Source organism: Microchirus variegatus (assembly GCF_963457635.1).
Source record: "Microchirus variegatus genome assembly, chromosome: 7".
NCBI classification, from domain to species: domain Eukaryota; kingdom Metazoa; phylum Chordata; class Actinopteri; order Pleuronectiformes; family Soleidae; genus Microchirus; species Microchirus variegatus.
Genome location: NC_139808.1, coordinates 28,612,882 through 28,624,886, shown reverse-complemented (window position 1 = coordinate 28,624,886; position 12,005 = coordinate 28,612,882). Strand labels below are relative to the sequence as shown.

General features: G+C 46.4%; 1 protein-coding gene across 1 annotated transcript; it reads left to right on the top strand.

The window, feature by feature from the left end:
- Positions 1-256: 256 nt before the first annotated feature.
- Positions 257-11,697, top strand: plppr3a (phospholipid phosphatase related 3a; the record flags this gene model as incomplete). Its single annotated transcript, XM_083892715.1, has 8 exons — positions 257-337; positions 570-755; positions 2,511-2,640; positions 3,927-4,122; positions 5,346-5,403; positions 8,056-8,229; positions 9,810-10,637; positions 10,783-11,697. 8 exons carry the CDS (start codon positions 257-259, stop codon positions 11,695-11,697), a joined length of 2,568 nt encoding a protein of 855 aa, XP_083748841.1.
- Positions 11,698-12,005: the final 308 nt, after the last annotated feature.

Below are 12,005 nucleotides of genomic sequence, written 5' to 3'. Positions count from 1 at the left end.
TTGTTGGACTCAAATTGGACTTTTAACATGTTAGTCTGACTAAGGCTAGCTTGATTTTAGTCGGACTAACCTGTTTACATGACATTAAAGACACCAAATTATTGTCTTATCTGACATAAATCGGACTTTTAACATGCTAGTCTGACTAAGGCGATTTTAGTCAGACTAATGTGTTTACATGACAATAAGAAAACCAAATTAATCCACTTTTTTTTATTAATCGACCCCAACAGGCTGCGACTGGTCCCACCCCAAGATGACGTCGCCGAAGAACAAGGCCAAGAAGAAACCGCCGAAAGACAGCATGACGCTGCTGCCGTGCTTTTATTTTGTAGAGGTATGTATCGATGATGATGAATCACCTTTTCTTTCATAACTCAGTGGGGTCAACGTGACTCACACACACACACACACACACAATCAGGCGTTTGCTGAATCATCAGGTGAAGGACGTGTTTTATAGACCCATAACAACAGTGAAGTGTTTTGTGTTGATTGCGTCTGCGGCGACCTCAAAATATGACGGTGTCATCACTTTCCATCTTTTACTTTGTCCTTATCCGTCTAAGCTCCCCATCGTCCTGTCCTCCCTGGTGTCCTTGTACTTCCTGGAGCTGACGGATGTGCTGTCCCCGGCGATGGTGGGCTTCCGGTGCCACGACCGCGACCTGTCCATGCCCTACATGGAGACGGGCGACGAGCTCATCCCGCTGTTGATGCTTCTGAGTTTGGCCTTCGCTGGTCCCGCCGCATCTGTGAGTCCAAAGTTCCATCATCTAGCGATTTATCGTCCAGCGGAGGGTCGCAGGGGGGTGCTGTGCAGATCTCAGCTGACATAGGGTGATAGGCGGGGTACACCCTGAACGGTTCGCCAGTCCATCACATGGCCAAACAACCATTCACTCACACTCTCACACCTACGGTCAGTTTAGAGCGACCTATTCACATAATCTCCAAATCTGCATGTTTTTGGACTGTGGGAGGAAGCCGGAGAACCCGGAGAAAACATGCAAACTCCATGCAGAAAGGCCCTTGTTCCAACCAGGGCTCGAACCAGGGTCTTCTTGCTGCAAAGGCAAGAGCGCTAACCGTGTGGCCCTACAAAGTTCCAATGTCCAAAGTTTTTTTTACTCTAGAAAAATAGAAAGGCTGAGTTTTGCAGGCGGTGTAATGGTAAATTCAAGTTTTAGAGCTACAACTGCCTATCACCCTATACCTGCCGAACACAGAATACCAGGTCCTTTGTGTATAGTGTATTGTATATTGTGTATTGTGTCTAGCCTAAACTGACACCTTCCTGCAGGGAGCTTGACTTTAGTCGGACTATTAACATGTTAGTCTGACTAAGGCTAGCTTGATTTTAGTAAGACTAACGTGGTTACATGACATTAAGGAAACCAAATTATTGTCTTATTTCAACTAAAATCTGACTTTTAACATGTTAGTCTGACTAAGGCTAGCTTGATTTTAGTCAGACTAACGTGTTTACATGACATTATGAAAACCACATTTTTGTCTTGGTCTGACTCAAATCTGACTTTAAACATGTTAGTCTGACCAAGACTAGCTTGATTTTAGTCGGGCTAACGTGTATACATGACATGAAGAAAACCAAATTATTGTCTTGGTCCAACTAAAATCTGACTTTTAACATGTTAGTCTGACTAAGACTAGCTTGATGTTAGTCGGACTTACGTGTTTACATGACATTAAAGACACCAATTTATTGTCATAGTCCGACGAAATTCAATTTCTGTGTCTCAGATCAACAACTGCCCATCACGCTATACCTGCTGAACACAGAATACCAGGTCCTTTGTGTATAGTGTATTGTATATTGTGTATTGTGTCTAGCCTGAACTGACACCTTCCTGCAGGCAGTCGGCTCCCCGATACCTACAGTAGACAAAGAGGTATGAAAACACGGCCTGGAATGGCAGACTCTTTGTCTATTGGAGGAATGCAAAAGGGTCTTTCTCCAGCTCGGATCACTCCTGTGAAGATTGACCTTTTCCTTGCAAGAAATTATCTATTTCATTCTTCACCAGCAGCAGAGGATTTCCACAACAGCGGCAGCGCCAAACCCTTAAACTAAACAAAGCTAAAAGGCTCGTTGAATAATAATAATAATGCTCTGTGGAGTCACTCAGATGAAAATCTTATCACAGAGGACGAGTGGCCCCCGCTGTTTGCCTCTTGAATACTCGCAAAAAAACAAATTCAATCTCCCCCCTCAGAAATGCAGAATCCATAAACACACACCTGACGTTACGACACACACCACCACACGGCTCAGTCAATACACACACACACACTAATCCATCAGCAGCATGGAAACGAGCAGACGCTCTCCAACGCTCATCTATCACTCTGATTGGAAGCGATTGCCGCTCGATGGCGAACCTCGCTTCCACTCTGACGCCGCGGAGCGCTCGCTGCTGCAGATCGCCGTCGCAACGTGGACGCAATAATGCAAACCCTATTTTCCTCTCTCCGCTCTGTGGTTGTAGATAATGATGGGGGAGGGACTCATGTACTGCATGCAGTCCAAGCTGAAGACGTGTCCCAAGTCGGAGAGCAGCATCAACGCCGGAGGCTGCAGCTTCAACTCCTTCCTGCGCAGGACGGTGCGCTTCGTTGGTACGTTCCTGAGGTTCACGTCATCATGGTGAAGATTGTGTTATAGGTCGTCTAACTCGTGTTTACGTGATTCCCGATTGTTAAAATGAGTCTCTAAAGTAACGCTAACCTTTTAAAAACATACGCAGTACACAGGTACGCTGGTTATTTGTAGCGCTGCTCTTTTCGTTTAATAAACAGATTGCTCCAGTTCGACTGTAAGCGCGCTAACGGTGCTAAAGGAGCTAAAGGAGCTAATGTAGCTAACGGAGCTAACTGGTAAACGGTGCCCGGACTCCATTGCCGCAGCACGTAAACAATGACGTCACGCGCGTCTTTTTTCAGTCGTCATGGAAATGCGTTAATGTTGACTCCGCTAAAGCTGTAACGCATTAGCGTCCTATATTTAAAAAGAACCTTTTGACGAATTTCCGATAAAACACAAATGTGCAAACTTGACAATCACTTTATTTAAAAAGTCGTCGGCCAACACCAATCATCAAATCAAAACCATAGTCTCTTTAACCCTCAGTGCTCGTGCGGCACGGATCTGTGCCACAACAACTCCTTATATGGACATCCTGAGTGGGTGCGGATCAAATATTCAGGCTTTAAAAAACTTGGTTTTTTTGTTTTCTTATGTGTTTGTTGAGTCAAAGATTTAGTTGTGATATAAAGCAGCGATAATTGTGCAAAAGTCACAAAAATATAGCATTTTTCTTTCCTTTTTGTTCATAGAAACGAAAAAGTGAACTGTAAACTGTGACACACATTCTTATACAGTTTAAACACAGTAATTGGAAAATAAGCAGCCAGGGTTAACCTCCATCATATTTCTCATTATTTCGACGAAGGCGTCCAAAATCTGCAAATTATTCACACGATCAAAAGACAATGTCGGTTTCCCTGATATTAACTAAACTTAATAATGCATGTGCTAATGTGCGAGTTTGGGTTCAGCCTTCAGAGTGTTTGGATTGTACAGGACTCTGTCTGCTATTTATAGTTCTGCACAAAAACACTGTCTTCGAGACAGAAATGGGCTTTGGCGGAGACAAATTCTTCCACTTAGCCAACTTTAAAATATGTAAATAAGGCAATTACATGAATTTGATGAAGGGTGAGTGAAAACGGTGTCATTCTGTCTCTCGAGGCTGAAACTCTGCAGCTTTGGCGTGAAAAGGCTAATGAATGCACCTTAAACTTAACACAGTCAAACAAAGCTGTTGTTGATGGTTTATTTGCGTACATTTACCATGGTTGTGTATTTATCACCGTCTCTCTCTCGCTCTCCGTCTTCCCCTCAGGTGTTCATGTGTTCGGTCTCCTGGCAACAGCCCTGGTGACGGATGTCATCCAGTTAGCGACGGGCTACCACGCCCCGTTCTTCCTCACCGTCTGCCAGCCCAATTACACGCAGCCGGGGGTGTCGTGTGACAACAACGCCTACGTCACGCAGGACGTCTGCATGGGGAAGGACCAGTACGCCATCATGTCTGCCAGGTAGAGCCGCGGCGTCTGGGATTATGTGTAAATCAAAACTGCTCACTTTTGAGGAGAATTACACGAGATTAAGCGTGAAATCTGTCACTGTTACAGTTGGATTACAAATAACACCACAAATGCTCTCTCGGTCCTTTGCTGAAATGAGTAATTTTGTACCAATGCTATTTAGATCACTTTTATGTAATAGCACATTCATAAATCATACTTTGCCTCATTAGGCTTCACAACCTGCACACGAGCATCAGCTTTAAGGAATAGTTGAGCACAGTTAAGGGTAATGTCTTCATTCGCTTCCTGATGCTTATGAGGCTTCATCCATGCGGTAAAATGCAGCGTCTGAGCCTTGACAAAGAAACGGTCTGGTACGAAAACGTCCATAAAACCTGCATAACACGTTGTTTTAACACAGTTTATGTTTGTTTTGAATGAATGTTCAATAAATTTAAGGGTCCAGTGTGTGGTTTGCGCAGGGTTAATTTGTAGAAATTGAATATAGCACCCAAATCTCAAATACAACACATCGACATACAGTACAGTTTAATCTAGCTAAGGCCTTAGTCTGACTAAGACGGTGTCCGTGAAAATCCATTGGTTGTCTGACTCCGCCTCCATAGGTGGCGCTGTATCCTCTTCACGACCCAGTCTGAATAAAGTCCGACTAAGCGTACACTTGCAGGAGTAATCGGACTATGAATCGTGTCCTCCATGTATCTTAGTCTGACTAAGACTAGCTCGATATTAGTCGGTCTAAGGTGTTTACATGACATTCAGAAAACCAAATATTGTCTTAGTCTGACTAATATCTGACTTTTAACATGTTAGTCTGACAAAGACTAGCTCAACTGTAGTCGGACTAACGTGTTTACATGACATTAAGGAAACCGAATTATTGTCATAATACGACTAAAATCAGACTTTTAATATGTTAGTCTGACTAAGACTAGCTCAACTGTAGTGGGACTACCGTGCTGACATGACATTAACAAAACCAAATTATTGTCTTAGTCTGACTAAAATCTGACTTTTAACATGTTAGTCTGACTAAGGCTAGCTCGATTGTAGTTGGATTAACGTGTTAACATGACATTAAGAAAACCAGATTATTGCCTTCGTCTGACTAAAATCAGACTTTGACCTGAAATCGGTCTTTTTTGTCTCTTTTTCTCGCTGACATTTTTCTTCTTTCAATTCTTAACTCTCCGCCCTTTTCTCCCCACCAGGAAAACCTTCCCATCCCAGCATGCAACACTCTCTGGCTTCGCTGCTGTCTATATATCCGTAAGCAACCTCCCGAGAGTCTCACTTATGCCTCGTGTGTTTGTGTGCAGTACGACGTCTTTGCATCATACGTTTGCATGATTGTGTCTGTGTTTGTGTTGTTGTTGTTGTGTCCTTTTCTTTACCTCTGTACCTTTATCTCGATTATTTTGTTTATCCGTGAAATGAGCCCCAAAAATGTCATATTTCCGCGTTAGAGGGTTAGGTAGCGTGCTCTTGGTTCTGCAGTCCGACTGCTGACAGCAGCAGTATGTGAACAGGATGGCAAAGTAACCCTGTCATTTTTCCATGAGTTAGCACCCTCCCACACACACACACACACACACACACACACGTCTATGCTACTGTACGGCGAGCGTGGACTGGTCTTATCACTGTTGCCTCAGTGTGAGCTCATTAAAGCTCAGTCGACAGTTTTCTGATCACAGAGACAGAATCAGGGAGAAGCAGCAGCTCAGTTTCGCTACAGTACAAAAATAATGGTGTTATTATAAAACACGAGCGACGTCTGATCATTTTTCCCCCCGCTCTGTCAGAGCCGACACACTGAGACATTAATATATTCATGTAATATATATATGTATATATATATATATATAACACGCAGTCAGTCTCACAAAGCTTTCGCGAAATGACAAGTGAAGTGATTCCATCTGTTTCCTTTTCACAATGTACATTTTTTTCGTGTGAAATGTTGTAAATAATGCAGATTTGACCACGAGTTGAGGACGTTTGACTGCAGATGTCCTGCAGTGTCACTCTGCTCACAGATTGATTCCCCTCTCGCTCTCTCTCTTGCTTCAGGGCTTTTTCCTGCTCAGCTGTACATGGACACGCTTGTTATAATTATTTTATTTTTCCTGCAAAACCAACTTTTCTGTCACTGTATTCTGCTTTATGTAATCGAGTGCATGTTCTTCCCGTTTCTGTCTCTCTTGCTCTGACTTTTCAAAAAGATGCCTCTTTAATTTTGTGAAATGTACTTCCTTCAGAGTCAGATTTGAGATTTCAGCGTCGCATTCTGTGGGAGCAAGAGGCAAAAGCTGAATCTTTTGGCTTCAATCGAAAGGCAGTAAAAATTTTACTGCCTCTACCAGCACTAAATAAGACGATGGCCAAAGCTCAGTGAATTCCCTAAATTCCTCTTTTCATCACTGAGTCTGCGAGGTTACCAGGAATTCAGTGTGAGCGCCAAAGCCTCTCGCCTGGAAGATCAACAACTTACTTTCACAATTTTTAACATACATTTACTGAGCTTACAACACATTTTGATTAAGTTGCACAATAAAAACACTAAAAGAAGATAAACCTGTTTTGTAGATGCTCCCTGGTAGCATTCAAAGCTAAACAGGAAGCATATACTTGCAGGAGTAATCGGACTAGTAATCGTGTCATCCAGGTATCTTAGTCTGACTTTAACATGTTAGTCTGACTAAGACTAGCGCGATTGTAGTCGGACTAACGTATTTACATGACATTTAGGAAACCGAATTATTGTCTTAGTCTGACTAAAATCGGACTTTTAACATGCTAGTCTGACTAAGACTAGCGCGATTGTAGTTGGACTAACGTGTTTACAAGACATTAAGGAAACCAATTATTGTCTTAGTCTGACTAAAATTGGACTTTTAACATGCTAGTCTGACTAAGACTAGCTCAACTGTAGTCGGACTAACTTGCTTACATGACATTAAGGAAACCGAATAATTGTCTTAGTCTGACTAAAATCGGACTTTTAACATGTTAGTCTGACTAAGACTAGCTCAACTGTAGTCGGATTAATGTGCTGACATGACATCAAGAGACCCAAATTATTGTCATTGTACGACTAAAATCGGACTTTTAACATGTTAGTGTGACTAAGACTAGCTCAACTGTAGTCAGACTAACGTGTTTACATGACATTAAGGAAACCAAATTATTGTCTTAGTCTGACTAAAATCTGACTTTTAACATGCTAGTCTGACTAAGACTAGCTCAACTGTAGTCGGACTAACGTGTTTACATGACATTAAGGAAACCAAATTACTGTCTTAGTCTGACTAAAATCGGACTTTTAACATGTTAGTCTGACTAAGACTAGTCCAATTGTAGTCGGACTAACGTGCTCACATGACATCAAGAGACCCAAATTATTGTCATAGTACGACTAAAATCTGACTTTTAACATGTTAGTCTGACTAAGACTAGCTCAACTGTAGTCGGACTAACGTGCTTGCATGACATTAAGAGATCCAAATTATTGTCTTAGTCTGACTAAAATCTGACTTTTAACATGTTAGTCTGACTAAGACTAGCCCAATTGTAGTCGGACTACCATGCTTTTAGTTACACAATAAAAACAGTAAAAGAAGATAAAACTGTTTTGTAGATGCTCCCTGTTAGCATTCAAAGCTAAACAGGAAGCCCTCGTACAAAGCAAGGAACTGAATAACATGTATGAGGCTGTCAAACTCGGATCTAGAAAGGCGGAAGCTGCAGTGTGAGGCAGCACTGGTGCAGCGAGAAATGAACGAGAGTGGCTCTGATTGCAGCATTAATAATAGTTTTTATATTTTAATCCAAAATAATAAGCCATACGTGCACAATAAAAACCAAGCTAACTGTCGTAGTACGCTAACGACGCTCTTTGTTAAACGCGTGTCTCCGCAGATGTACTTTAACGCCAGCGTCAGCGGCACGACCAAACTGCTGAAGCCGCTGCTGGTCTTCACCTTCTGCATGGCGGCCGGTCTCGCCGGCCTGACGCAGATCACGCAGCACCGCAGTCACCCCATCGACGTCTACGTCGGATACCTGATCGGCGCTGGCATCGGAGTCTACCTGGTGAGTGACGTTAAACTTTTTTTTATTCAGCTGCTTTTATGTTAATTCCAGTTTTATGATCATGTAACTGAACTGAAAGTATAATTAAATTTGTTCTGTAATTTCCTCTCTCAGTTGCCACCATATGTTTGTGCACATTTTTGGGATTTGTTTTTGTCCCAGAGGAGAAGCCGAGTGCCAGCGAACGACAGCATATACACATAAATAGAAAGAAATGGAGTTGTTTTTGCTGTGGCTGAATTGTCTCATTGTATTATTTCTAACACTATCGCACCATGTGCTAACAAACAATGCCTTTTTCCCCATCACCTCTCTCTTCTCTGTGGCCTTTCGGTTTTTTTTGGCATGCTATATATAGCCTTTTCTATTACACAGGGAAGAGGGAGAGAATGAATAAGCCGATACGAATTTTCTGGAGCAATTTCACACTCCGTTTTAAGAAAACTCGCCGTTGCCAATTCTCCACGCTTTCCCTCCTCCTCCTCTTACTCTTGCTCACTTGTCTTTTTTTACTTTTTTTTAAACATGGGACATTTCCTTATGTCATTAAAATAGAGTGGATTCTTAGAGAAAGAGGACAGCGATTCATGTTGACCTCAGACTGAACAAGAAAGGAGGAGGAGGAGGAGGAGGAGAGATGATGATTCATGCACTTACTGCACACTAATGAGGAGAAAATACTATTTTTATGCTGCAGTCCTAATTTAAAGCAGATATTTAGTGCCTCTGCCTCTGTTTCTGTGTCCTTCATCTGAAACAACCAGGTTTTTTTTATCAGTAGAGTTGATCAAATTTATGAAACTTATGCTGCTGTAGGGTTAGCACTCTTGCCTTTGCAGCAAGAAGACCTGGGTTCGAGCCCCGGTTGGAACAATGGCCTTTCTGCATGGAGTTTGCATGTTCTCCCCATGTGTGCGTGGGTTTTCTCCGGCTTCCTCCTACAGTCCTACAAAATCATGCATGATATGGGGATTAGGTGAATTGGCCACTCTAAAGCCCAATGTACCGAGCGTCCACAGAGGCGGAGCTGATCACCACCGACGACGTCGCTGCCAAACTATAAATGCGTCATATCTTAATACAACACACCACATGTTTAGACTCTAAATGGCCAATTTCTCGCCTCAAATGATCTTAAAACTGCGTTCCGGGACAGAAAAAATATTTATTTCAGGTGAGAAATGGCCACTGTTTCAGTCTTTCACTCTCACGGACGCCATTGCTCACTGTAGCCAAAAGCACAACAACCTTGCGTAGCGACCCCTACTGATCTGGTGGGGAAATTGCAGTGCGTATCCAGCACCACGACGCAGAACTATGAAGGCTCGAGGGGTTTCCGTGGTTACGCAGTCGGAGAAGTATAATGTGGCGTTAAATTGACCGTAGGTGTGAGAGTGTGAGTGTATGGTTGTTTGTCTCTATATGTGGCCCTGAGATGGATTGGTGAACTATCCAGGGTATACCCCGCCTATTGCCTTGTGTCAGCTGAGATAGTTGACCCTCAGGTGGAGGATAAAGCAGTAGATAATGGATGGATGGATGCTGCTGTAGATTTAACTCTCCTTCTTTTCTTCTGTCAGGCCGTGTACGCAGTGGGAAACTTCAAAGCATCAGAGGAAGACGCCCCCTCCTTACAGAGACAGGCCTCAGGTCAACACAAGGACAGCCTGAGGGTGCTGAGTCAGCGCAGTCACGACTCCTTCCACAGGAAGAATCCCAGAGCGTCGGAGAGCAGGGAGGAGCTCGGGATGGGATCCGGGGCTCGCAGTAAGGTTCGCAGGGAGAAGGCGTCCCTCGCCTCGCTCAAACGCGCGAGCGCCGACGTGGAGCTCCTGGCAACGCGGGGTCCCATGGGCAAGGAGACCATGGTCACCTTCAGCAACACGCTGCCGCGGGTCGCCAACGGCAACAGCCCCATCTCGCCGTCGGACGAGCCGATCGTCACGCAGCGCCACATGACCTTCCACGTGCCCTTCGATCCGCAGAAGTCTCGGCAGCTGGTGTCGGAGTGGAAGCAGCGCTCGCTGGAGCTGCGCAGCCAGAGCTCGCGAGACGAGGACGAGGGAATGGACGGGAGGGACGAAGACGGCGAAGGAGGAGCGGGAGGAGGAGACGCGGGGGACCAGGGGATGCCTTCCTCTCTGTATCCCATGGTGCAGGCCAACAAGGGCAGCGCCACGCCGACGGCAGCCAGGATGGTCGTGGCGCCACCGCTCGTTCACATTCCAGAGGAGGCGTCGCGGCCGCCGCCCGTGTCGCCGAAGAGCGCCAAGACCCGCGCCAAGTGGCTCTCGCTCACAGAGGGGGGAGGGGCGAAGGAGCCGGGGGCGGGGCCCATCGCTGTGTCGACGCCCCGCGTGCCCAACACGCAGCCCAACCAACCACCGTGTCAACAGAGGGTATCACAGGTGAGCGAGAGCTGTTTTCACGAGCGCTAACAGCTGCCACGCTTTTATTAATCGATGAGTTTCAAGATCACATTTGTGTGTGATCTGAAGGTTAGCATAGCAACATTATAGACTGATGAGATTCCCTGTCCTTATTCTCCTGCAGGTCATAGCTTTGTCGAAGCAGCAGGGTCACGGCGCCATGAACTCGTCCGCTAAGACGTCAGAGGGCGGCTCGTCCTCCGGCGGAGGCTCCAGCTGCTCCGAGTCGCCGTACTACCGCATCCCATCGGATCGTGACAGCTGCACGGGCAGCAACCCGGGCAGCATCGCCGGGAGCGGCAGCATCGTCACCATCGACGCCCACGCCCCGCACCACCCGGTGGTGCGCGTGTCGGCCGCCAACGGCAAGCCGTGGGAGTGGCGGAACACCATCAGCGGCAACATGATGGCGGCGGACACGGCGGCGGACAAGCACCGCGCGGCGCTGCAGCGCCAGGACAACATCAACCACTACCGGGATTACCGGACGCTGCCCATGAAAACAGACTCGATGTGCTCGTCGTCCGCCAGTGGCAGCGCCGACGGCTGCGGCGAGCTGCCTCTGCCGCCTCTACCCTCCTCCTCCCCTCTGCCTCCCCCTCCTCAGCTGTCGTCGTCCCCTCTCCCGCCGCCGCCTCCTCACTCGTCTTCCTCCCAGCTGCCTCCCCCTCCGCACTCCGGCTCCTCTCCGATGCCGCCTCCTCCGCTCCCTCACCCCGGCTCGTCTCACATGCCTCCACCTCCTCACCCGCCCCTCCCGCCGCCTCACGCGTCCTCCTCCATCATGCCGCCGCCTCCTCACCCGTTGAGCTGTCAGATGCCCCCTCCGCCTCACCCGTCCTCGTCCATGCCGCCGCCTCCTCACCCGTCCTGCTCCGGCATGCTGCCGCCTCCTCCCCACCCCGACTTACTGATGGACGGCCACAGCCAGGCGCTGTCCCGCTCGTCCACGCTGCCTCGCCAGCCGTCCGTCTCCGCCCGCAGCCACGCCGAGCAGGAGCACTATTACAAGGCCATGCAGAACGAGAGGATGTTATAGCGACACTAAAAAAAAGACCCTCTTGGACGTTATCGCCATACAAATGATTGTACTTCAGCGCTGAAAGAGACAGTGAAAAAAAGGTTTTAAAGGTTTAGACCCTAAATTCAAGGCTGGAAAACGAAAAAGGCAGCAGAGGCGAAGGACTAAAGCGAGGTCTGGCAGCTCTTACACCACTCAGCAGGGGATCTGTTTTCCCCACTGCTCAAAGATACTGCCCCAAAGTGCCCGGCTCAACAGCTCCCAACTGGGAAAAGAACATGGACAAGGGAGGGAAAAGAGAGTCAAGAGAGGATTAAAAAAAAACC